This window comes from Girardinichthys multiradiatus, chromosome 4 (genome assembly GCF_021462225.1).
Source record: "Girardinichthys multiradiatus isolate DD_20200921_A chromosome 4, DD_fGirMul_XY1, whole genome shotgun sequence".
In the NCBI taxonomy this organism is placed as follows: Eukaryota; Metazoa; Chordata; class Actinopteri; order Cyprinodontiformes; family Goodeidae; genus Girardinichthys; species Girardinichthys multiradiatus.
This window is the reverse complement of record NC_061797.1, coordinates 44,511,176-44,538,035: the sequence shown is the minus strand read 5'-3', so window position 1 is coordinate 44,538,035 and position 26,860 is coordinate 44,511,176. Positions and strand designations below refer to the sequence as shown.

The 26,860-nt window shown below is 44.0% G+C and overlaps 1 protein-coding gene across 2 annotated transcripts; it reads left to right on the top strand.

Moving 5' to 3' along the window:
• The first annotated feature begins 282 nt into the window (after positions 1–282).
• Positions 283–26,027, top strand: LOC124866475 (N-acetyllactosaminide alpha-1,3-galactosyltransferase-like). Of its 2 annotated transcripts, none has more exons than XM_047362273.1 (5): positions 283–445; positions 10,678–10,761; positions 10,912–11,007; positions 12,164–12,301; positions 24,135–26,027. In XM_047362273.1, exons 2-5 carry the CDS (start codon positions 10,679–10,681, stop codon positions 24,817–24,819), a joined length of 1,002 nt encoding a protein of 333 aa, XP_047218229.1. In that variant the 5' UTR covers positions 283–445; position 10,678; the 3' UTR covers positions 24,820–26,027. The 2 variants fall into 2 exon arrangements, with proteins under 2 accessions (XP_047218229.1, XP_047218230.1); XM_047362274.1 differs by having other exon boundaries at positions 287–445; positions 10,957–11,007.
• Positions 26,028–26,860: the final 833 nt, after the last annotated feature.

The window sequence follows — 26,860 nt, the reverse complement described above, 5'->3', positions numbered from 1 at the left end:
CGATTTAACTAATAAATGAATAAGTGTTGCAATAAGAAACACGTTATGACTATGCCAGTTTTTGATAATTGGATTTTGTTCTTCAGAAACCAGCAATGACAATAAAAACCGAACAGACCTTCATGGTAACGACTGAAATTGATTGTAGCCTACTTTATTGAGTTATGCGTTTACTAAGCTTATATTGCAGCTAAGAATAAAAAGGAAAGAGGTGCTTCCAGAACGGTGGGACGGAGCTGGGATGGTATTCTGGGCGGTGCAAAAAAGCATTTACATCTGAAAGCAGCAAATCTCTGAGAATAACGTCCGTTTGCTAATGGAGACTGGTCTTACCACAGGGCAAAGCGGGAGGAACATCAGTTTCCGCAGGGCGAGAAAAACATAGTTAAAGAGAATCATTTGGACTTTGTTGTCTTTTTTTTTTTTAGAAAACACACACCTGCAGGTGAGTTGGCCATTTGTTTCTTCAAATATATATATAGTTAATTTAAACTAAAAAACAGGTGTTTTACGAACAGAAATAAATAATTGTAATCTGTTCAGACTCGGAAAAATGCTTTATTTTGCTTGTCTTTCAAACTTGTTGAAAAGCATCCGTTTTATTCCGTTTTTTATAGAAAGTGAACGGACCGTTCATACGGAATGTATGAAGCTTGCTTTTTTAGCCGTCGATTGAAACAGCAATAGGATTTTTTTCCGTTCCCACACAGAAAGTAGCGTCCTCATTTAAAGTCATGTCATTGAATTTTGATTAATACTGAATAGGGACGTCTGCTTTGTAGTTATAAAAAGTTGTCCTTTCAGGTCGCTTAAATATATATATTTTTAATTCTCATGCGTGTTTCTGAGAAAATATATTAGTCGCTTTAGGCTACTCGCCTACACGTCTTTAGTTTATGAATATACATCGTTTTTTAGGTGAAGGTAACAGAGATGTCCTGGTTTAGCTAAGATCAGAAAACGTACATGCCAGTCAGATCGCAGGCGTCTATTTAAAAAAATAAAACTAAAGTCGTGAAAGTTCCTCGTAATTAAAACAAAATACCTTAGGATGTTTCTTTTGAGATTTATATTTCTACATACTGATGCTCATTCCCGAGTGACCATTTTAATTTATTGTTGAATACATTTTACAGTTTATCGGAACTAAAACGCAGTAGCCCACAGCTTCCCTTATTCTTTTAGTTTTGAAAAGCCCACATTGTGAACGTAAATAATCTGGCGAAGATAATTTTTCCTTTTTTGTTAATATTTGGGTCTGTTTTTGATAAATATTTTGTTTTATTTAAAAATTATCACCTACACTACAACTCACTTATGTTTTTATGTATATTTTCGAATATTTTTTCATACCACCAGAGAAAGTTAGATTGGATGTAAGTCCACCCAGTAGATTTAAGACAGTAGGTATTTTTGGTGTTTATAAAACATATATATATTTTATTATAGTTGAAATCGCAGGTTTGGTGTTGTTAATGACTTCTCTGAAAACGAGACCTTGAGGTCTAACCACTCAGCATTGTGACACTTGTAACAGATCGTTTGCTCTGGAAATGGGGAGAATTTTAAAGGCACCTGTTGTTTTCCATCCTCTGGCAGAGGTGTTTCTGAAACTTTTCCGGTGATTAAAACATGGATTAGCTTTCATAATGCCAGGAAGCTTTCTGACCCTGTCGAAGCCGTCTCTGCTACCCCGGGTCTGTTGATTTGGGCACAGGTTTCAAAAGAGTGAAATAAACACAAAGTACAATCAGCTTATGTTCGCCTCTGCGCAGAGTGAGAGAAATATGCCCCAGGCAAACACCTGCGAGCCCAACTCTGCCCTCTCTCTGCTTCCAGCTCGTTTTATTATTCAGTCTCAAGGGTGTGTTCAACATATACATATATCATGTCACTCATGTATAACATAACATTTCCTTAGGTCCAAATAAGGAGTGCTTCTGGTTATTTTCTCCTAGCAAGCTTGTCCTCCCGTATCTTCTTCACCCCTATCCGGTAATCCCTTGTCATTCACCAATTTATGACCTTGGACTCTCTATGCTTCACTCCCTATATTTTCACTCCCCTCTCCTCTATCTGCACACAGGTTACACACATAGATAGTTTATATTCTACAACCCACACACAGGAAGATCAACAGGACATACAAACAAGTTTAACAGTTTATTTAGCAAACAGAAAATCTTCAGTCTAGGTGAAGGCAGTTTGAGATGGAAGGGTCATTGTGACAAAGAGAAGTGGCAAGTGATCTGAGGTATGTTTCAACAGAGAGGAATGTACTGAATTCAAATATGTACAGGTAATCTAAATGTCTCTGTGGTTGATAGATCTCAGGAAGAAGTTCAACCAGAAACCTTGAATTGCTGAGAAGTCAAAAATTGGTTGAAGCAAAGAGTAACAAGGAAGTAAAGGTATTAATATGGAGCGAGAGGTATCAGAACAGATGACACAAACATGTTGACTGACTGGTTGACAGCTCTTATGCTCCACTTGATGAGCCAAATTGAATGCATGTGTGGAGCTCAGGGTACATGCAGCTACAAGGAAGAGGGAAAAAACACATGCAAACACAGACCTGACCTGATATCAAAATGATCAAAGATTTGAAGATGCCCTTTTAAAATAAACAGCCATGGGCAATGGCAATAATTGCAAATTTTCTTTCTTTACATTTAACCACATACCATTCCAACTTCAATGTATTTCATTAGAATTTTATTTAACAGACCAACGCAAAGTACCACAAAAAAGTGAAGTCAAAGGAAATTAGTTTTATTGTAGCTCTGTTTTGCCTATATTTAACCAGGCATGATAGATACATGTACTTATCAGAATCAGAATCAGAAAAGCTTTATTGCCAAGTACGTTTTTGGACATACAAGGAATTTGTTTTGGCGTAGTCAGTGCAATACAATACAAATTAAAAAGTATAAACATATCTACAATATAATATAAATATATGTGCACAGTTTTAAGTGAGTGAGAGTAAGTATAGAGCAGTATAAGATGCAAGAGCAATACAACAGTGCAGATGATCATTGTGCAAGTATGGCAGTGCAAGTAAAGCAGGAGTCCAAGCTGAGCGTTAATGTAACGCATAGAGTTACAGTTTACAAGTGTCCTGTCAGCAAAAAAAAAAAGGGGGGGGGGAGAAAGGGGGAGTGTCAGTGTGGTTTCCGGGTTTTGTTAACAAGGCTGGTGGCAGATGGGAAAAAACTGTTCTTGTGGCGTGAGGTTTTATGGATACATGGTTTTGAATTTGCTACTACAAAGAAACATCTTAAAAAGTGTTGCATGCATTTTTTCTAGCCCTTTTTACCCTGATACCCACAGTAAAACATGGCAGCATATCCGTAGGCAAGTGTTTCTTTAGCATAAAAAGTGGTCAAGGTTAATTTGAAGATCGAAAGAGGGCAATCCTGGAAGAAACCCAATCAGAGGCTTCCAAAGACTTAGGTGAAGGTTAACTTTCCAGTAGGACTATGATCCTAAACATACAGCCAAAGTTACAACAGAAATGTTTAGATCAGAGGTCACCAACTCCAGTCCTCAAGAGCTACTGCCTGGTAACTATTAGATACATCCCTGCTCCAACACAGCTGAATCAAATGATTGAGTTATTTCTTCAGCATGCGTTCAAGTTTGGCAAAGGTCTGGTAATGAGCTACTCATTTGATTCAGGTGTGTTGAAGCAGGGATGTATTTAAAAGCTGCAGAACAGCTCTCCAGGACTAGAGAGCCCTGTTTTAGATCAATACCTATCCATGTGGTAGAGTAGCCAGTTCAAAGTCCAGAGTCTTCATGAGCTTTATGAGGTGGTCACGTGAAGTGGTTTTCCAAAGAGTTTTGAAAAAACTTCCAAGAGGTTTATTGAGAGACGGCCAAAAGTCAATGTTATAGTCATCACAGCAAAGGGCGTCTACTTTAAGGAATCTAAAGTGCATATGTAAAGTTATTTTACAATGTTTCGTTTGCTACTTAATTCCATATGTGTTAATTCACAGTTTTATTGCCTTCAGTGAGAATCTACGTACAATCTAGATAGTCATGAAAACAAAAAAAAACATTAAATGAGAAAGGCGTTCTAAAACTTAGAGAACATACATGTCATCAGAAAACATATTTGTGCAAAATTTGTTTTGGTTTATGTTTGTAATGTTACTTGTCACAAAATAAACCCCTGCCATTTTCACGCAAGCATGTGTGTAAATACCAACAGAACGAAAGTTACGTATGTAACTACGGTTCTATGAATCCCGGATGACCGCCAGAGGCGGTGCTTCAAGCACTGAATGATCATTCTTGCGCATGCGCAGGTCGAGAAATTAATAACAACATGGTCACATGTGACCTACCGGTGGCTACGTGAGTCTATATAGTCACATGACACCGGGAGCCCAGTCCCGACAATCTTCTCGCGAGCACACAGAGACCGAGGGACCGAGCGCTCTGGCGGTCATCCGGGATTCATAGAACTGTAGTTACATACGTAATGTTCGTTCTATTTCATCCCTACTGACCGCCAGAGGCGGTGCTTCAAGCACTGGATGACGCATACCAACAGGGTCCCGAGGGATCCTACTGAGACCCCAAGGAACACAGCAACACCACTAACCTCAGTGGGACGCAGAAGGTGGTTGCTCCAGTATTCCCTGCAGGGGATGCGGCGTGGCGACGTTCACCCTGTAAAACCTGGCAAAGGTGCTTGGCGCCGTCCAGGAAGCAGCTTCACAAATGGCCTCCAGAGGCACCCCGGTCATGGCAGCCCACAAGGTGGAGAGGCTCCTAGTGGAGTGACAGCGCACGCCGCTCGGCAGGGGCTGATCCTGCAAGGAGTAAGCCACAGAGATCATCTCCACAATCCAACGTGCCAACCGCTGTCTAGAAAGGGCCTGACCCTTCCGAGAGCCAGCATAACAAACGAAGAGACAGTCAGTCCGACGAATGGGCGCCGTGTAGCGGACATACGCCTCAAGCGCTCGGACAGGGCAAAGAGGCTCAGAGGGGGCACCAGGATTAAATCGGGAAAGCTGGAGCGGCAGCACACTGCCAGCCACTGCAGGCACCTTTGGCACAAAGGAAGCATTAGTCCACAGTGTAACACCGGAGCCATCCGGGTTCCACCGACAACATGGTTCAGACACAGACAGAGCATGCAATTCCCCCACCTGTTTGGCAGAAGCAATGGCCAACAGGAAGGCGGTTTTCAGGGAGAGCCACTTGAGGTCCGCCCTTGTAACGGGCTCAAAAGGGGGGGGGACTGAAGAGCCGCAAGCACTAGCGACAAATCCCACGTAGGGGCCACAGGGCGCCTGGACGGACACAAGCACCTGGCACCCTTCAGGAACAGCGCGACATCCCCGTGCCGGCCAACAGAGCAACCAACAACCCAACATGCCAACGGGAAATGGCTGCTACATACACCTTCAAGGTGGAAAGGGATCGCCCTGGATCCAGCAACTCCTGGAGGAAGGACAGCAAATGGGAAACAGGACAGCGAATAGGGTCCAGTCCCTTACCACGGCACCAGCCGGCAAAGACCGTCCATTTAGCACCATAGGCGGCCCGTGTGGACGGTGCCCATGCACCAGTCATCGTCTGTCCAACACTGCCTCCATAATGGGAGAAGGCAGAGCCTGCACCTGCAAGCTGGAGCAGAGCCTGTGCAGCAGAGGAAACCAGGTCCTCTCTGGCCAAAAGGGGGCTACCAGCAGAAGCTCGTGCCTGTCCTGAAGAACCCTCAGAAGCGTCTGGGGGATCAGGGGAAATGGGGGAAAGGCGTAGAGAAGGGTCCGGGGCCACTCGTGCGCCAGTGCGCCGTAGCCCAGAGGACTGGTGTTGTCCATCAGGGAAAACCAGAGGGGACAGTGAACTGCATCTCTGGAGGCAAACAGGTCCACCTCCGCCCTGCCGAAGGTGGCCCAAATGCGATCCACCACCTCCGGGTGAAGCTGCCACTCCCCCGGAAGTGACACCTGCCGAGACAGAAAGTGCGTGGAGACACTCTGCGGACCCGGAATATAGGCTGCCCTGAGGCTGGTAAGGCGTGGCGCCGCCCAGACCAGGAGCCGCCGGACCAGGGACAGTAGTCTCAGAGACCTGGACCCCCCTTGGTGATTTATATGGAAGACAACCGTGGTGTTGTCCGACCGGACGAACACATGTCGTCCTAGCAGCCCTGGAAGGAAAGCACGGAGCGCCAGGAACACAGCCATCAGCTCCAGAACATTGATATGGACCGCGCACTGTCGCGGGGACCACACCCCCTGAGCCACACGGTCTTGCCAGGTCGCTCCCCAACCCTTGGAGGAAGTATCTGTATGGACGACTTCCCTTCCGACATGGAAGGGGGCCGAGCTGGACACCCGCCATGATGTAGGACCCGTTCTGCCACTGGGACAGAGACTGTAGGCACTGAGGCACAACCCGAACCTGTCGGAGCCGGTTAGTACGCCGGGAGGGGTCCAGGCCGACCCCGTTCAGCCACATCTGCAGGGGCCGCAATGAAAGAAGCCCCAGAGGCACCACGCTGGACGCAGCAGTGAGCATGCCCAGAAGACGCAGCCACTCCACAAACCGTGGAGCCCTGCCAAGGCGGAAGCTCGGAAGCACGGCCAGGATATCGCCGACGTGCCGAGGAGAAGGACAGGCGATCATGGAACCAGAATCTAGAACCATGCCTAAGAAAATAGTCACCTGGGAGGGGGAGCTGCTCTTCTCCAGGTTCACCCTCAAACCCAGCTGACGTATGTGGGCGAGAACCGTCTGGGTGTCTCAGATCGCCCGATCGCGGGTTGCAGCACAAATGAGCCAGTCGTCCAAATAGGGCAGGATCCACAGTCCTGTGCCTGCAGGGGGGAAAGGGCCGCTGCCACACACCAGGTGAACACCCGAGGAGAAAGGGAAAGAACCAAAGGGAAGGACCCGGAACTGGAAGTGCCTCCCGTGAAAGGCAAAGCGGAGAAAACGCCAATGGTCCGGAGCAATGGGGACATGAAAATAGGCGTCCTTCAGGTCGATAGTCGTGAACCAGTCTCCCGGGGAGATCGCCTGCAGGACCTCCCTGGTGGTCAACATATGGAAAGGCAGAACCTTGAGAAAAGTGTTCAGACCCCGGAGGTCCAGAATTGGACGAAGACTGGAACCTTCTTCTTGGGAACCAGAAAATAGACTGAATAAAAACCCACGGGATCCTGCAGGGGGTCCACCGGAACAATCGCACCCTTGACCAGCAAGGTGCAGATCTCCCGGTCCAGGGCCCGAGCCTTCATCGGGTCGCAGATGACCGTCATCTTGGCCCGGCTGGGGGTAGGAGGCCGGCGGCGGAACTGAAGACGGTATCCCCGGGACAGAGTGGACAACACCCACGAGTCTGGGGCATGAACAGCCCAATAACTGAGCTGGCCCGGGGAGAAAAAACCCCACCGCCGGCTCCAGAACATCACCGGCGGGTCCCCTGGCCCCGGGAGGGCCTGGGGAAACGCCGACCGGGATGAACAGACCAAACCGGGCGCAAACCCTGAGCCCCACCATGGTCCCCTTGGGCCCTAGTCGGTCTCGGTCTAGGAGCCGTGCTTGTGGACCCCAAGAAAGGGACAGGAGGGGGGAGGGAACCCCGGAACGAGTCCCTAGTTGCCCCAGCAGCAGCTGCCGTGTTCTTGAGGCCTGGGCTGTACGCTCCAAGGCTTCCAGTGCGGCGGAACCGAAGAGTTCTCCCGGAACCACAAGAAGAGCCCTCAGCGTTCTCCTGCTAGGCTCGGGAAGGGGCGATTGCGCCAGCCATACCTGGCGCCGAGCATGGACCAATGTAGAGAGCGTGCATCCCAGCTCACGCGTCATCAGGGCGAAGGCCTGCAGGGAGGCGTCCAACAAGCCCTGAGTTGACTGGTCCAAGGGAACTGACTCCAACGAAGAGGAAAGGCCCAACATCAGATAGGAGAGGGAGTTCCCTATGCTGCCCATCCGGGCATTTGAGTCGTAGGCCCTACACAGCAAATCGTCCGTGACACGGCATTGCGGTCGTGGACAACGGGCATTAGTCCTCAACGCCTCATCGGGAGGAACGATGAGGGAGGTAATGGCAGACTCGACAGGGGGCATGCAGCCCAACCCGAACTTGGGCGCCTCGTGCATGGCAGCCAGGGCCCTGCCATCCGCTGTCAGGCGGGAAAAGGCCCTTGTGTCCGTCCAGCTAGCATGCAGCTCCTGGACATATTCTGCTGAGGGAGGAACAACAAAGGCAGCCTCGGCATTACGGTGCCTAAAGAAGGCGCTAGATGGAGCATGCTGGGCCAGGGGAACGTCCAGCTGCAAACGGCCCAAAGCCATTTTAATAGCCGCAGACACCGGTTCCCCCGCACCTCCCAGGGAGGCACCGGAGCCCGAACCTGAGGTCCGGGAGCCAAATTCTGGAAGGGCCTCTCAACAGACGGTGCCCGAGGCCGCAACTGAAATAACATCATCCTCGCAATGCGAGGATCCGGCCTGTTCAGGAGGGGAAGGCTCACTGCAGTCACCATCCCCACGGAGAGACTGAAGGAGGGCATTCATCTGGGCCAGCTCCGTAGAAAGTTGGTCCACTCTAGACGACAGTCCCGGGGGCCCTCGCCGCTTGGCTCTCCTCCCAGACGCCAAGGGCACATCCTCAGCAGACCGCTTCGTGGAGGCTGCACCTTGTCCAAGCGGCAATGGATCCCGCTGGACAGAGACCGTTCAGTCAACAGGCTGTTCCACCGAGGACAGCTGGGCCAACCACACCGCTCGGGGCAGAACGCTGCAATTAGAGCAGGCATGATCTGAAAGCGCCTCCCTGAGATGGTCAACACCAAGGCAGGGAGGGCACATGTCATGACCGTCCTCCGGCTGTAGGGGAGCCAAACAGGACGCACAACAAAGATTGTCCATGTACCTAGTGGACAGATGGGGTCGAACGGGCAGAAAAAACGCCGTCAAGACCCTGTTACAGCGACAAGCCGTAGGACTCAGCATGAGCAGAAAACGCCACTGGCGAGCCAAATCAAAGCAAGCAGCAATACTGCTGAAGAAAGTAAATAGACTCAGCACGAGCAGCTACCTGCGAGTCAGACAATCAGAGATAGCAACGTATAAATGAATGAACGGACTCAGCACGAGCAGAAAACGCTACCGGCGAGTCAGACAATCAGAGATAGCAATGTATAAATGAATGAACGGACTCAGCACAAGCAGAAAACGCTACCGGCGAGCCGAACAAACCTACCAGAAACCCTGGAAGAAAAGGCAGCTTGCGCAGCCTCTGGAGGGCAGAATCATCCGCAGCTCTGATCACAACAATCACGAGGCTCCCAGCAGCAAGCAGCAAGAGGAACGAGGAACAAACAAACACAAGTCAACACCTGCATTCATCAACCTGCGCGCGAGAAGAAAGAAGGGAATGGGCTCCCGGTGTCATGTGACTATATAGACTCACATGAGCCACCGGTAGGTCACATGTGACCATGTTGTTATTAATTTCTCGACCTGCGCATGTGCAAGAATGATCATTCAGTGCTTGAAGCACCGCCTCTGGCGGTCAGTAGGAATGAAATAGAACAAGGCTTGTAGGACACTCAGTCCAACAGGGTCTCAATGGCTGCCTGGAGGTGACTTTGAGAGGTGCAAGAGGATTAAATAGAAAACCATAGTTCTTAAAGAAATGACAGATGCACTAGTTGAAAGTCAAAATAAATACCTATATTTTGATGTGCAAATTATTAATGTGCCAATAAGAAATTGGTTTGCAAACTTTTAGTCAAGTCAAGTTTATTTATATAGCGCTTTTCAGCAACAAGGCACTTAAGGCGCTGTACACACGGAAAAACATTACAATGATACAGAAAATCAAACAACAGAGGTAATTCAAGAGAAAAATAAATAAAAATTATTTTTAAAATAAATTTAGGATTTCTATATGTAAAAAACAAAAAAAAACAGGTAGCTTGGGGTCTTGTGACCAGTTTAGGCAGAAAAAAGCTGCATTTGAGCCCAAAAATGTTTTTTCAACAGCGATTTTATGAAAAGGCTAAAAGATATTAAAGAAGGCCTTGTCATCCATCTGAAATTTGAATGGTCCTGGGGTGGCAGAACAGCTCAAAAGTAGAATGGTTAAAATTGCATAGAAAATGCAGGAGTTGAGGTCCAAAGAAATACAGAAAGATAATCTCAATATTGTGAATACCTTATAGCCTTCATACAAATAGGACAAACTTAAACATGTTTTTTTTCGCTGCTGTTTGTAAAACAAAAAGCTTATTTTTTTTAAAGAATGGGTAAAAATTCCAATTTCTAGATTTGCAAAGCTGATAGAGATACCCCAAAATATCTCTGCTATAATTGATGTGAAGGATGTTTCTACAAAGTATTGACTCAGTGGGTTGATTACAAATATCTTTTATATATTTGGTTTGAAGCCAAAACTTCAAACTTGAAACCATGTATTTTTCCTTACCTATTGTACACTAGTTTGCGATGGTCTATCACATATACTCCTATAAAGTTAATGGTGGTTTCAGGTTTTTTTCTCATAATGTGAAATAATGTGAAAAGGTTGATGGGATGTGAATACTTTTACAAGTTAATGCAAGTCATCAGATATACCAGTAAAAGCTATGTTTTTAGTGCTTCAAGATAAATTAATTTTGTTTATTTGCTTTATTCCAGTATGTTAAGTCCCAGTGGAAGGATTGCCGCAGTCTTGAGTTGTATCATGTTACTTGTAACATGCTACATTTCCTTGTATTCAAGGTTTGTACCAAACACTTAAATACTTCTTTTGGAGTTTTTAGCACTGCAGCTGTCAGTGGGATGGTTGTTTTTTTTGTGTTTTTTTTTTTTGGTGGCTTTATTTTCAAATAATTATTTTCTTTCTAAACATAATTGTTCTTTTAACACTAGGCATTTATTTTCAATTACTTTTACTGAAAAACACCATGTGTCCAGGGAAGCAACACCAGAACTCAGAACTGATTTGGATGATGAACTAAATTACAGGTAAGATATCTTAAAAAAATGGATTTCTTTTGCAGGGCAATTATTTGTTTTGCAAAATACTTTTCTTATCCTGTTGTTTTTTTTCTTTTTTATTCATTTTCTGAACACTGACTTTGCCTTTACTGTGATTGTCACATAATATATTTTTTGCATTTTTAACGATAGATAGATAGATGTGTGTTCAAGAAAAGTCAGATTTGGGAGGGTTTATAATGCTACAGGCATCTCTACTATTCCAAAAAAAAAAAACAATAGTTGGCATCAGTGAGCTGTAGTCCATCAGAAAAGTTTCAGTTTGTAAAGAACCTTTTAATTTTATGCTGCTTTTGTGCGTAAAGCCACTTTTGAATCATGATTAGTACTGATGTGAGGAAATTTCCAATGTCAATGCAAAATTTTCACTATCACTACAAACAAAATTTGATGAAGACTCATTTTTAAAAGGAAATCTGTGTTACATAAAAATAATATATATATCCACTGTTCATTTCACACAACTGTACAAGGTACAAGGTGCATTGGGTATTCTTAGCATATTTTAGGGGGGAGAAGGAACCTGTTTCATATGCTGGAACACACATTGGTCACAGCTGTGCCACCATGTTATCTGTTTTCTTTTATGAGGTAACTTTATGTAATTATGATTGTATTTTGAAATGATTTTACCCCAGTTATTTTCCCTTTTGAACCTAAAACATGTTTATAACCAAGAACGTTGAAACAATGTATAAAAAACCAGAGAAAATGTGGCAAAACCAAATAAAAATAGGGAAGTAATAGTGTAAAATATATGTCCAAAACCATTCCCTGTACCAGCACTGTCCACCAGTCCCCTTCCGTGTGTTTTGTACATTTCAACATCTGATCATGTAGTTACTTTGGTGCAATGACTGTTAACAGCACCCAATGTTTTGGTCTCTGAATGCAGATCCCGTTTTCAGCATTAAGCTTGGGAATACTTTTGCATATAACCTGTAGTAAAAACAGAAGTAGCCTCCAAAACAGAATATCTAAGTGCTAAGATTAGTCTCACTTTGAGAGAACTTCAACATGTATTTAAGTTATTTTAATGGTAAACATTCTTCAGCATTTATGAAAATTGATTAAAGTTCCTAAAGCATTTTCTCAAAGTTGTTGTGATTCTTTTCCTATTCAGGGCCAGACCAGGAGTTCAGACGCGGACTCCTTGGAACGCATCTATAATGTGGGAGTTGATGTTCGATAATAATCTTTTTGACAGACACCACAAGAAGGCCAACACAGCTGTGGCCCTCACTGTTTTTGCTGTTGGGAGGTTTGTTTGTTCCAGATTTACAAGCATTTAAAAATAACAAAATTATTTAAAGTTGCTTCTCCAATATCCAACCCAAACAGTTGTATGAATACATCTATAAAGATGAATTTATTATCGCATTGTAAAGTACAATTGTGGTAGAGCTTTTGTTTGAAGAATAGAAAAAAGTGAAAATAAAATAAGTATTAATATTTTATCAAATTTTATAATTGTTTAATTTTAAAATTAAAAACAGTGAATAAAAAATGTGCAATGAATGAATCAAAAAAATAAAACATAAGTACTTTTTGTTATTTCTTGTATTTAGTCTTTGGGGTGTTTATATTGTCAGTCAGTCAGTCATTTTCTACCGCTTATTCCATAGTGGGTCGCGGGGGGAGCTGGTGCCTAACTCCAGCAGTCTATGGGCGAGAGGCAGGGTACACCCTGGATAGGTCGCCAGTCCATCGCAGGGCAACACACATACAACCAAGCACACACTCATTCATACACCTAAGGGCAATTTAGAGTGACCAATTAACCTAACAGGCATGTCTTTGGACTGTGGGAGGAAGCCGGAGTACCCGGTGAGAACCCACGCATGCACGGGGAGAACATGCAAACTCCATGCAGAAAGACCCCAGGCCGGGAATTGAACCAAGGACCTTCTTGCTACCAACTGCGCCACCGTGCAGCCCCGGTGTTTATATTATAAAAGATTAATTTGCGAGCTGTTTCAGCATTGAAAAACTAGTTTTTTAAGTGTTTAGAGGAAGATAACATATTTTTAGCATATTTCTTTGTTTTAAAATGTAAGTATTTAGTTAAAATAACATTTACATTTCCTATGACCAGGTAGTTTTAGTTTTGTGAAACTAATCAACAGTTCTAACTATAGTTTAAAGTAATTTATAGTTGTTTTTGTATTGTTTGCCACATATTTTCTTCACTGAAATTATCTGTGAGTGCAAGTATCCTTTTCCAAAGAGCAAGTCCAGAGTAACTGCTATGGTTTGTTTGGTGAAGGACCAAATTGCACAGCTTGTCTGAGGTGAAAAAGAGTTTTTTAATAAAAAAAGGTGTGGATTTACCAGCTTTTGACAGGAAAAAACAGGACAACTAACAGGATCGTGACACTAAGTGGTCAACAGAATAAAAATGGTGTATCTTTTAATTAAAACATGCAAAAAAAGACAACCTTATGCAAGTGATTTTCAGCCTGCCCCAGGCTGATGATGATTTCTTTTGATAAACAGAGGCTTAGGCTTTTTTTCTCCTTTAGACTATGTTGAAGCCGTCTCTGCTTCCCCGGGTCCGTTGATTTGGGTACAGGTTTCAAAGAGTGAAATAAACACAAGTACAATCTACTTATGTTCGCCTCTGCAGAGTGAGAGATGGAGACTCCAGCCAAGTACCTGTGAGCCCAACTCTGATCAACTCTTGCTTCCAGCTCGTTTTATTCAGTCTCAAGGGTGTGTTCAACATATAGATATATCATGTCACACATGTATAACATAACATAACAGTCCCTTAGGTCCAAATAAGGAATACTTCTGATTGTAACATGCAACTCATCCTCCCCTGTCTCTGGCCTTCCCTGTCCTCTTCTAATTTATGACCTTGCACTCTCTATGCTTCTCACTCCCTATGTTTTCACTCCCCTAGGCCCCTCCTATGCTTCACTCCCTAAGCTTGACCCCCCTATTTCCACACATTGCAGTTACACACATAGATAGTTTATATTCTACAATTCCCCCTTTTGAACTCTTATAAACAGCAAGGCCAGCAAGGGGCAGATCTCCCGGTCCATGGCCCGAGCCTTCATCGGGTCACAGATGACCGTCTTCTTGGCTCGGCTGGGGATAGGAGGCCGGCGGCGGAACTGAAGATGGTATCCCCGGGACAGAGTGGACAACACCCACGAGTCCGGGGCGTAAACAGCCCAATAACTGAGCTGGCCCGGGGAAGAAAACCCGGGAGGGCCTAGGGAAACACCGACCGGAATGAGCAGACCGAACTGGGCGCAAACCCTGGGCCCCATCATGGTCCCCTTGGGCCCTAGTCAGTCTCGGTCTAGGAGCCGTGCTTGTGGACCCCAAGAAAGGGACAGAAGGGGGGAGGGAACCCGGGAACGAGTCCCCAGCTGCCCCATCAGCAACTGGCCGGCGGGAAGGTCTATGAAGACCCCTCAGCGTTCTCCTGCAAGGCTCGGTCAGGGGAGATTGCGCCAGCCACACCTGGCGCCAAGCATGGACCAATGTAGGGAGCTTGCGTCCAAGCTCACGCGTCATCAGGCCGAAGGCCTGCAGAGAAGCGTCCAACAAGCCCTGAGTTGACTGGTCCAAGGGAACCGACTCTAACGAAGAGGAGAGGCCCAACATCAGATGGGAGAGTGAGTTCCCTATGCGGCCCATTCGGGCACATGAGTTGTAGGCCCTGCACAGCAAATCGTCCGTGACATGGCATTGCGGTCGTAGACAACGGGCATTAGTCCTCAACGCCTCATCGGGAGGAACGATGAGGGAGGCAATGGCAGACTCAACAGGGGGCATGCAGCCCAACCCGAACTTGGGTGCCTCGTGCATGGCAGCCAGGGCCCTGCCATCCGCTGTCGGGCGGGAAAAGGCCCTTGTGTCCGTCCAGCAAGCATGCAGCTCCTGGACGTACTCTGTTGAGGGAGGAACAACAAAGGTGGCCTCGGCATCACGGCGCCTAAAGAAGGCGCCAGATGGAGCAGGCTGTTCCAGGGGAACGTTCAGCTGCAAACGACCCAGAGTCGTTTTAATAGCTGCAGACACCGGTTCCCCCGCACCTCCCAGGGAGGTACCGGAGCCCGAACCTGAGGTCCGGGAGCCCAATTCCGGAAAGGCCTCTCGAAAGAGGGTGCCTGAGGCCGCAACTGAAATAACATCATCCTCGCAATGCGAAGACCCGCCCTGTTCAGGAGGGGAAGACTCACTGTGGCCACCATCCGCCCGGAGAGACTGAAGGAGGGCCTTCATCTGGGCCAGCTCCGTAGAAAGTTGGTCCACTCTAGAGGACAGTCCCGGGGGCCCTCGCCGCTTGGCTCTCCTCCCAGATGCCAAGGGCACATCCTCAGCAGACCGTTTCGTGGAGGCCTCACCCTGTCCAAGCGGCAACAGATCCTGCTGGACAGAGACCGTCCAGTCAACAGGCTACTCCACCGAGGTCAGCCGGGCCAACCGCACCGCTCGGGGCAGAACGCTGCAATTAGAGCAGGCATGATCCGAAAGCACCTCCCTGAGATGGTCAACACCAAGGCAGGGAGGGCACATGTCATGACCGTCCTCTGGCTGTAAGGGAGCCGAACAGGACGCACAACAAAGATTGTCCATGACCCAGTGGACAGATGGGGTCGAACGGGCAGAAAACGGGCAGAACGCCGAGCTCGTGCTGAGTCCTACGGCTTGTTGCTGTAACAAGCCGTAGGACTCAGCACGAGCAGAAGCTGACCGGCTGGTCGGATAAACAGGAACAAACAAAAGCGAGCAGCAACTACTGCCGTAAACTAAACGGACTCAGCACGAGCAGAAAATGCCACTGGCGAGTCAGACAACCAGGCGAGCCAAATCAAAGCGAGCAGTAAACCACTGCCGAAGAAAGTAAATAGACTCAGCACAAGCAGAAAACGCTACCGGCGAGTCAGACAATCAGCAATAGCAACGTATAAATGAATAACGGACTCAGCACAAGCAGACAACGCTACTGGCGAGCCAAACAAACTTACCAGAAACCCTGGAAGAAAAGGCAGCTTGCGCAGCCTCTGGAGGGCAGAATCATCCACAGCTCCGACCACAAACAATCACGACGCTCCTAGCAGCAAGAGGAACGAGGAACAAACAAACAGAAGTCAACACCTGCATTCATTAACCTGCGCGCGAGAAGAAGGAAGGGACTGGGCTCCCGGTGTCATGTGACTATATAGACTCACGTGAGCCAACCGTAGGTCACATGTGACCATGTTGTTATTAATTTCTCGACCTGCGCATGCGCAAGAATGATCATTCAGTGCTTGAAGCACCGCCTCTGGCGGTCAAGTAGGGATGAAATAGAACGATCGTTCTCTCTGAGAAAGCTCTCCTAAATAAAATTGAAACTATCCAAACAGAGCAGAAAAAGTGTGTAAAGACAATGAAAAGTGTAAAAATCATCTCTTAAAGAGGTAATGAAAGATGATAAAAATAATTCACAAGTAAAATCACTGCTGGACAAGTTAACACACCTGTTTAAAGATGCCATTGTATTGCATGAATCTTTGCTGCCTTTGATTTCGCTGGATGAGAAAGATAAACAAAATACATGGTCTTCAAGTATCATTAAATACAACAAAAGGTTTATTGAGGATGTTGAAATATGGCTTTCTGAAACAAATAAATGCTCAAGCAGACCATCCTCTGACATGTTACGGTCACAGTTAACTCCACTAGGAGAAGAAGTGGAGGTTCAAGAACAAATGGAGCCTCAGTTATCTGCCAATCTCCAGCATGACATTCAAGATGATGTGTTGCCATCTGACAGTGTTTCAAATCAAGGAAGCAAGTCAAGCTCCAAAGTATCATCAACTTCATCTGTACGTCTCAGGTTAGAAGCTGAAATGGATGCCTTGCTCACACGTCAAAATATGCTCAAAGAAAAACATGCTATTGAAGAACAGGAGGAGCAACTAAGGAAACGGAAAGAACAGCTTCAACTTCAAGCAGAAATTGCTGCAATTGCTGCAAAAGTAAATGTGCTAAAACCTGGATCTGCAGTGCAAAGCTCAGCTTCATGGAAATCCAATGGTATGGAATCCTATTTTAAAACAAAAGGAAATAATGTTGAAACTCTTAATGCTAATACTTTTGTCCCACAGACAAAGAGAAATATAGTTAATGAAAAGGCAGAGCTTCAAATAAAAACAGTGCAACAGAAGGTGACAAAGGAAAAGTTTGCACCTCCTCTTCTTGGACCTTCTCATCCTATAAGCAGAACAATATCAAATATGCCTCTGCAACAAGCTGCTCAATCAGCAACCAATGAAAATCTGTTATCCATTATGGAGAAACAAAATGAATTAACTTGCATGTTGGTTCGTCAACAAAGTCTCTCTTCGATACCCAAAAGAGAAATTCAACCTTTTGATGGCGATCCGCTTCATTTTCTGGCCTTTATGTGCTCATTTGAACAGGTCATTGAATCGAAGACTGGTGATCCTGATGATTGCCTGTATTACCTTGTACAGTACACCAGGGGACAGCCCAATGAACTTGTCAAAAGCTGTCAACATATGTCTGATGGTGGTGGATATGCGAAAGCAAAGACTATGCTGTATGAGCATTTTGGAAATGGACATGTTATTGCATCTGCTTACCTGAATAAAGTTTATTCATGGCTATTGATTAAATCAGAAGATGGAAAAGCCCTTCAGGAATTCTGTTTGTTTTTACGTGGGTGTTGTAATGCGATGGAGGATGTTTATGATCTTCCTGAATTAAACACACCTGCTGATATGCTTGCTGTGATTAAAAGATTGCCATATAAATTAAAAGATAAATGGCGAACTGTAGCATGTGACATCCAGGAGAAGCAGCGTCAAAGAGCAACATTTATTGACATTGTTTTCTTTATTGAGCGTCAAGTCAAAATTACTACAGATCCTGTCTTTGGAAACCTAAGTGATGTTCCATTAATAAATTCATCAGCCAAGAGCACAGATGGAGGGAAACGTTTTTCTCGCCCAAGAACCACAGGAAATAGCTTTGGCATCACTACCTCTGCTTTTGAGAGAAATTATCCGTCAGAGGCTCAAGACCATCAGACTGATGTGAAGATTTGTTTGCTTTGCAAGGGTGGACACAAACTGGAGTTATGCTCTTTGCTTGAAAAGAAACCTCATAATGAGAAGATTTCATTTCTCAGGAGAAATGGCATCTGTTTTGGTTGCTTGTGTACAGGGCATATCAGCAAAGAATGCAGAAAACGCCTTTCATGTAAAATCTGTGGTTTCAGACATGCAAGCATACTCCATTTTCACAACAAGAAGAAGAATGAAGTTCAACTTGATGCTGAAACAGTGAACTCTCCTGACACAGTTCAGACTAGTGGTCTTACTGGGGCCGGTGCACAGGACTGCAAGCTTGCCATTGTGCCAGTTAAGGTGAAAGCAAAGAAAGGTCAACAGACACTGGACACATATGCCTTTTTGGACCAAGGGAGTTCAGCATCCTTTTGTACAGTGGGTCTTTTGGATAAGCTGAATCTCACTGGGAGAAAAACAAAGATTCTCTTGCGCACCATGGGACAAGAGAAAGTTGTGGACAGCTTAATTGTACCTGAGCTTAAAATTGCTGGATTGGACAGCGACATGTATTATGACATACTTGACCTCTTTACTCAGCACAAAAAGCCTGTAGACCTGAGTAATATCCCAAGGCAACAAGACCTGGATATCTGGCCACACTTGAAATGCGTTAATTTGCCAGAGATCAAGGAGCAGGTGGATCTTTTGATTGGCATGAACACGCCCAGAGCTCTAGAACCTTTGGAGGTCATCAGGAATGAAGGTGATGGATCGTTCACCATTACAACTGTGCTCGGCTGGACAGTGAATGGGCCAATTGACCGAGAATGTTGGGAAAGAACAAGTTGTCTGTCAACTATCACCATGAACAGAATTGCTGCTGTTACATTGGATAACCTATGGAAGCAACAATTCAAAATAGATTTTCCTGAGAGCACCCACGATGAGCAGATGGGGCTGTTAAAGGAAGACTCCAAGTTTCTAGAGTTCGCCAGTAAGACAGTAACCTTGCGTAATGGACACTACAACATTGCCTTGCCTTTGAGAGATTGAGACATAAGAATGCCTGATAACCGCGCAATTGCTGAACAACATGCTTTAAGTTTAAAGAAAAGGTTTATCAGAGATAAAGACTTCCACAAAGACTACATTGCCTTCATGAAAGATCTTCTATCCAAAGGTTATGCAAAAAGAGTGCCAACCACAGATTTGAAGCACAGTGATGGAAAGGTTTGGTATATCCCTCACCATGGGGTGTACCATCCTATCAAGGGAAAGATTCGGGTCGTCTTCAACTGTGCTGCATCATTCCAGGGCATTTCTCTGAATGCACAGCTCCTGAGTGGTCCTGATTTAACAAATAGCCTGGTTGGCGTGTTGACTAGGTTCAGAAAATAGCCTTTTGTTTTGATGTCTGACATTGAAGCCATGTTCCATCAGGTGCATGTGCCAGAGGAAGATGCCGTCCTATTGAGGTTTTTCTGGTGGCCTGGTGGTGACTTCAATCAGGGCATGCAGAAGTACCGCAAGGGCATCCATTTATTTGGAGCAACATCATCTCCGAGTTGTGCTAACTATGCCCTGCGGAAATGTGCAGAAGACAACAAAGCAGATTTCTGCCAGCAGGTGATTGATACCATTCTATATATATATTCTAGATATATATTCCGCTTTGTGGCATGGTGTGGAAACAATCATCTTATTTTGAACGTGACTAAAACAAAGGAGATGATTGTAGATTTTAAGAGAAACAGGAATAAGTCAAAAACTATTTCTATCATGGGAGAAGAAGTGGAGGTGGTGGAGGAGTATAAATACCTCGATGTTCACCTGGACAACAGACTAGAGTGGAGATGCAACTGTGAAGCCATCTACAAGAAGGGACAGAGCAGACTGTACTTCTTGAGGAAGCTTAGGTCCTTTGGTGTTTGCAGCAAGATGCTGCATATCTTCTATAAGTCTGTTGTGGAGAGTGTGGTCTCTTCTGTCATCATCTGCTGGGGAAGCAGCATCAGAGCCAGGGACTTAAAAAAGCTCAACAAGCTGATAAAAAAGGCGGGCTCTGTTCTGGGGACTCCTCTGGAACCTCTGGAGAACATTGTGGAAAGACGGATTCTTCATAAAATGAAGAATATTATGGAGAACCCTGAGCATCCTCTTCATGAGACTGTCCTACAACAACAGTGTCTTCAGTCAGAGGCTTCTTCAGATCTTCAGAGCACTACAGGAGATCCTTCCTGCCCACAGCCATCAGCATCTACAACGGCTCTTTGAAGAAACCTGCATAATGAGCTACAACAACATTTAATTTCCCTTTGGGATTAATAAAGTATTTTTGAATTGAATTGAATTGAATATGGTTTCTATGTGGATGATTGTCTTGCCTCAATAGGCACTGAAGAGGAAGTCATATCTCTTTACTCAGACCTCAGACTCATCTGCGCCAAAGGCGACTTCCACTTAACGAAGTGGATAGGTAATAGCCGCAGTGTCTTGGCAGTAATACCTGAGGAGGAAAGAGCTAAAGAGGTCAAAACCCTAGATCTGGATCGTGACATCTTGCCTGTTGAACGAGCATTGGGAGTATGGTGGTGTCTACAGTCAGATGCGTTTAAGTTCTGCATATCCATCCCAAACAGACCATTGACCCGAAGAGGGATCCTTTCCACTGTTAGCACCTTCTATGACCCCTTGGGATTCTTAGCTCCTGTCATTTTCATAGCTAAAAGAATCCTTCAAGACCTGTGTCAGAAGGGAATAGGATGGGATGATGCTATTCCATCAGCAGTTGCTCAAGAGTGGAAAAGTTGGATGGAAGAATTGCAGCTGTTGGACAACATCGGCATCAAAAGATGTTTGAAATCTACTGATTTTGGGAAAACAATCACCGCTCAGTTGCACCATATGCAGATGTGAGTGAGAAGGGGTATGGCGCTGTTACCTACCTGCTGCTGCAGAACAGTCTCTCCCAAATGGACAGTTCCTTGATAATGGGGAAGTCCAGGGTGGCACCTTTAAAACCAGTCACAATTCCCCGTATGGAATTGACGGCTGTGTTGGCAGTTCGCATGGACATACTGTGGAGAAGAGATCTAAGGCTATCCTCTCCTAGAGTCAGTGTTTTGGACAGACAGTACTTCTGTATTGAAATACCTCAAAAACAAGACTTCCAGGTTTCGTGTTTTTGTGGCAAATCGAGTGTCAGAGATTCTCAGGGCTTCTGGCGTCTCCCAGTGGAGATGTGAACACAACTAATAACCCAGCAGACATTGCCTCCAGGGGTGTGAAGGTAGAGCCATTTCTACATGACACTACATGGTTATCTGGTCCTGCATTTCTTACACAGCCAGAGACAGATTGGCCTGTAAACCCCGAGAACTTACAAGAACTTCCACATGAAGATCCTGAAGTCAAAGTGTCTGCTTCTGTTGGTGTTTCCCCTGTACAAGATGACAATCATCCTTTGGCTCTTTCAATTTATCGTGCTTCATCCTGGACTCGTCTTGTGAGAGTGATGGGTTGGATTTTGAGATTCAAAACATTGCTCTTGCATTACAAAAGAAACAAGACACATTTCCAGTCTGCATCTGAAACAACCCAGTCTGAAGGTGCTCATCATAGGGTTGAGCTGCGTACCGGCTTTCTTTCACTGGGAGTGATTGAGGATGCTGAGATGCAGGTAATCAAGTTCTGTCAGAAGAAAAGATGTTCTGAGGAAATCTCCTGTCTCCAAAACGAAGCAGTCATATATACAGGTTGCATCTTGTTCTGGTGGATGATGTGCTGCGTTTTGGAGGACGTCTCAGCAGGGCTGTCATGTCTGAAGATTCTAAACATCCTATCATTGTAGCTAAAGATCTTCACATTGCTTATCTTATTCTCCGATACATCCATAAAGGGGTGGGTCATGGTGGTAGGAACCACATACTCTCAAAGCTCCATCAGAAATATTGGATTCCTGGTGCTGGTGCACTGATTAGAAAGATCATGTCAAGGTGTGTGATCTGCAGACGGTTGCATGGATCTGCAGGCCAGCAACAAATGGCTGACCTACCTGAAAGCAGAGTAACCCCTGAGAAACCTCCTTTTAGTTTTGTTGGAATGGACTATTTTGGTCCATTTGAAGTGAAGCGTGGGAGAAGTATTGTGAAGAAATACGGAGTTATCTTCACGTTTGGCGATCAGAGCAGTACATATTGAGGTTGCCTCATCTCTTGACACAGACTCTTTCATTAACGCCTTACGACGTTTCATTGCAAGGAAAGGCCAAGTACAAGAGCTGCGGTCCAATAATGGTAGCAACTTTGTGGGCGCAGAGCGCGAACTGAGACGAGCTATTGAGGATTGGAATCAGGAGAAGATCTCCGATGCGCTGTCAATGAAGGGAGTGAAGTGGATCTTCAATCCTCCAGCTGGGTCGCACCATGGTGGAGCATGGGAGAGATTGATTCGTTCCATCAGAAAGGTTCTTACTTCCGTCCTGCAGACACAGCATTTGGACGAGGAAGGACTTTAAACTGCTCTCTGTGAAGTGGAGTCAATCCTCAACAGTAGACCTATTACATTGGAATCCGCTGATCCAAATGATCTGGAAGCTTTAACACCGAACCACCTTCTCTTACTCAAGTCTAACTCAAGCTTACCACCAGGTTTATTTCAGAAAGATGATGTTTATGCACGGAAACGATGGAGACAAGTCCAATACATATCTGATCTGTTTTGGAAGAGATGGATTAAAGAATATCTGCCTCAACTTCAACAGCGCCACAAGTGGATGAAGATTAGACGCAACTTTGTTCCTGGAGATGTGGTTCTTATAATGGATGACTCTGCACCTCGTGGTTCCTGGATCATTGGCAGAATCACAGAAACTGTACCAGATAAGAATGGACTTGTACGTCAGGTCTGGATTAAGACCCCAACCAGCCACTTATGCAGACCCATCACAAAGATATGCCTTCTTCAGGAGACTTCCAACCAATGAAGACAACACATTTGACTCAACTTTTGACATGACCTTTTGACTTGACTTTACCACAACTAGATGTACATCGCAGACTGACAATATTTAGGCTAAGTGCTGGTAACCTCTGGCCTATGACTGACTGACTGTGGATGGACTATTTTGGAAAAAAGGGAGATAATGACTGTTTGACTTTTTGAAAATGACCTTCATGGACTTTTTGAATATGTTGTCTCAATGTGTGTTTCAATGTAGTGTATATCTTGGGTGGTGGTGTTGTATGAGTAATTATTACCGTGTAATGATGTAATAATTAGGGGCCGGAATGTTGTGGATAGGCGTAGCGTGGGATCACGTGGTGCTATTAGTGATTGTAAATCAGCTGTTGCGGCTTGGGTGATTTTAGTGAGTGGGTGATGGGGGAGGTCTACCTTTTTTGCTGACCGCCTAAAGCTAATACGTTTTTTATCCTTAATCACCGTTTAATCCTACGAATCCATTTTTATGCTGCTTTGGATACTGTTCTACCTTGGATATTGACAATGTCGACAAAATAAAGTCATCTTAACTGCATCTTAGATTGCGTTTTGATAAGCTGGCGCGTCAACAAGGATTCCCCTATTCAGCTGCTCAGCGACTTTGTTTGACAGTCGCTAACAAGTAGCACTGACCTCTTTCAAAATAAATATTTTTTTCAGAATATATGTGAACTACACCACTTATTCTATAGTGGGTCACAGGGGAGCTGGTGCCTTTCTCCAGCAGTCTATGGGCGAGAGGCAGGGTACACCCTGGACAGGTCACCAATCCATCGCAGGGCAACACAGAGACAAACAGGAGAAACAAGCATGTACACTCACACTCATTCACACCTAAGGGCAATTTGGAGAAACCGATTAACCTAACAGTCATGTCTTTGGACTGTGTGAGGAAGCCGGAGTACCCAGGAGTCGAAGGCAACAGGGCTTCCAACTGCGCCACCGTGCAGCCATTAGAAAAAAATATGGAAATAACAATATTATATTTTTCTGTCTATAATCAGTATACTGACTTGTAGCAACTATTTACCTTTTTCTCTGTCTCCGTTGAAGGTATCTAGAGGCCTATCTCAAGACGTTTCTGACCTCAGCAGAGGAACATTTTATGTTGGGGTTACCAGTGACATATTTCCTGTTCACGGATTTACCAGAGAAGGTACCAAATATTAAGCTAGCTCCCCACCGAAACATCCAAGTTGTCAAGGTGGAGAAGTACAGCAGGTGGCAAGACATCTCTATGATGAGAATGAAGACAATATCGGAAGTAATCGACACAGTCCTCCAGCACAACTTCACCTATGTCTTTTGCTTTGATGTGGATCAGATATTTAAAGCAAGATTTGGCTCTGAGGCTCTTGGGGAGTCAGTGGCCCTACTCCATGCTCACTATTACAAACTTCCAAAGTACAGGTTCACATATGACAGAAATTCAAAGTCCAAAGCTTACATGACTGAAGGAGATTACTACTACCATGCAGCAATTTTTGGAGGAACATGTGAAAAGGTAAAGGCCTTGGCAGATTACTGTTATGCGAACATCATGGAAGACAAAATAAATGATGTGGAGGCTTTGTGGCATGATGAAAGTCACCTAAACAAGTACTTTTGGCTTAAGAAACCCACAAAGTTGCTCTCCCCTGAGTACTGTTGGGACAATTATATCAGTGATACAACAGACATACTCATCAAGCGCCTAGTATGGGCCCCAAAAGATTATGAGAAGCTTCGTACTGGGTAGAGTGCACAGAAAATCAAAAAACAGTGATACAATATGGGAGAGAAGTACAAAAAATGTTTACTAAATTTGATTTTGGGTTATATAAAGAATCTGCAACTTCAAAGCCTCAACTCTCATTGCAAGCTGGCAAACAATGTTTGGAAACTTGCATCTTGTAGATCACTATTATTCCAGTAGACCACTTTTCTCATGTCCATTGTATTCTTGTAATGGCAGTAAAGCAATCATTTGTTTATACTAGAAAACATTAATCAATCAAACTTTATTTATTCTTCATTTTTCATGCACCAAAAGAGCTTTACAGTTTTGAAAAATATAAATGAAAAATAAGGACATTTACTGGTTAAGTAAATGTACCAATCAAATATAAATTTAGAAAATTAATTTATCTATTGCCATAAATTACATCACATTAGTAATTTTTCAGCCAGAATTAAGTGTGAAACAGGAAATACAAATTTACTCCCAACTATAGAGCATATTTTTACAACTTAAACCATACTTACTTTTAATTACTCATTTAGTTACCCCCAAAAAATATTTTTTTACATTGTAGAAGAAGCATAAGTGTGTTGGCTGACGGGGAGAAAGACCCAGGCTCCAAAATAAGAAATCACACGTTCAGTTTTCGGCTTAAAAGGTTCATACCCTAATATAAGACTGCTGCTATAGTTTAAATTTACTCCATGTCCTTCTTTTTGTTGACTGTTTTTTTTTATTTGGTTAATTGATTTATTTATTTATTTTTTTTCAGATTTCATTGGTAATTTTTCCCTTCATTCACTTCATTGTGTATTCTGTTAGGTTAAGTTTCCCATCCTCTGATTCCTGATTTCGCTGCACCTGCTGTTGTTTTAGACTTTGCATAAAACTATATGAAGTGCTTTTTTGGTTTCTTTGGTTTCTGTTATTTTTTTCTTAGTTCTGTTTTTCTTTAAATTCTTAATTTGCTCTGTAGCATTTGGTTTTGTGTATAAGAATTACTTGTTCAATATTTTGAACAGTACCCACTGCCTGTGAGACTCTGAATCCATTGTAACCTGACAATATATTGTCTTCTTAATTTGTTTTTCTCTTCTTCCTTTATCACTAAACGAAGACAACCTAGTAAATAGGTTGTATACAAACTCTTAAGCTCACTTAGTACACTGGCGAAAAGCTCATAGCACAAAACAAAAACAATTTCTAATAAAAATATATTTATAATACCCTCTGCTCTCTCTGTTTATTAGCACCTCGGAATAAATTTGTGAAAAAACTGTTTTAAATTAATAATCTTTTTGTTCAGCAGCATAAATTCACTGTAAAAAAATTTAAAGAAAAATGTAACTTATGAGCACAGTTATTTATTGTAACAGAACAAAACAATTTTCATAAAATGAGCATAGCTGCATAACTTTTTAAATGCATGCTTTACTTTTTTATGTAGTTCAGAGTATTAATAAGTGCTTTGTAACCTTTTCCCCAGGGTGTAAATATGATGTGACACAGATGACTGTGTCTCTTAGCCACAGACAGATATGTCTTGATCTCCATAAAGACAAAAAAACGCCACAGTTAAAAACTGTAGCAATGTATTAGTTTTTGATCAAGCATAATTAATTCAAAGCAATAAAATATACTTTTTAAGTATTTTACATATATTTGCCTGGGGAGACAATAGTTGTGGATGACATTGTATGTATCTTTAAATTCTGTTATGAATTAACTTGTTTAGTATTGCATTTTTTGTCTGTTCTGCAGTTATTTTTTATTGTAATGATGGTACAGGTCCTTCTCAAAATATTAGCATATTGTGATAAAGTTCATTATTTTCCATAATGTCATGATGAAAATTTAACATTCATATATTTTAGATTCATTGCACACTAACTGAAATATTTCAGGTCTTTTATTGTCTTAATACGAATGATTTTGGCATACAGCTCATGAAAACCCAAAATTCCTATCTCACAAAATTAGCATATCATTAAAAGGGTCTCTAAACGAGCTATGAACCTAATCATCTGAATCAACGAGTTAACTCTAAACACCTGCAAAA

Excerpts from the sequence above, each read along its gene's own strand:
- LOC124866475 (XM_047362273.1), top strand. The coding sequence starts at position 10,679 with ATGTTAAGTCCCAGTGGAAGGATTGCCGCAGTCTTGAGTTGTATCATG. Across the intron at positions 11,008-12,163 it reads GATGATGAACTAAATTACAG|GGCCAGACCAGGAGTTCAGA; the intron begins GTAAGATATCTT and ends TTTCCTATTCAG. Across the intron at positions 12,302-24,134 it reads ACTGTTTTTGCTGTTGGGAG|GTATCTAGAGGCCTATCTCA; the intron begins GTTTGTTTGTTC and ends TCTCCGTTGAAG.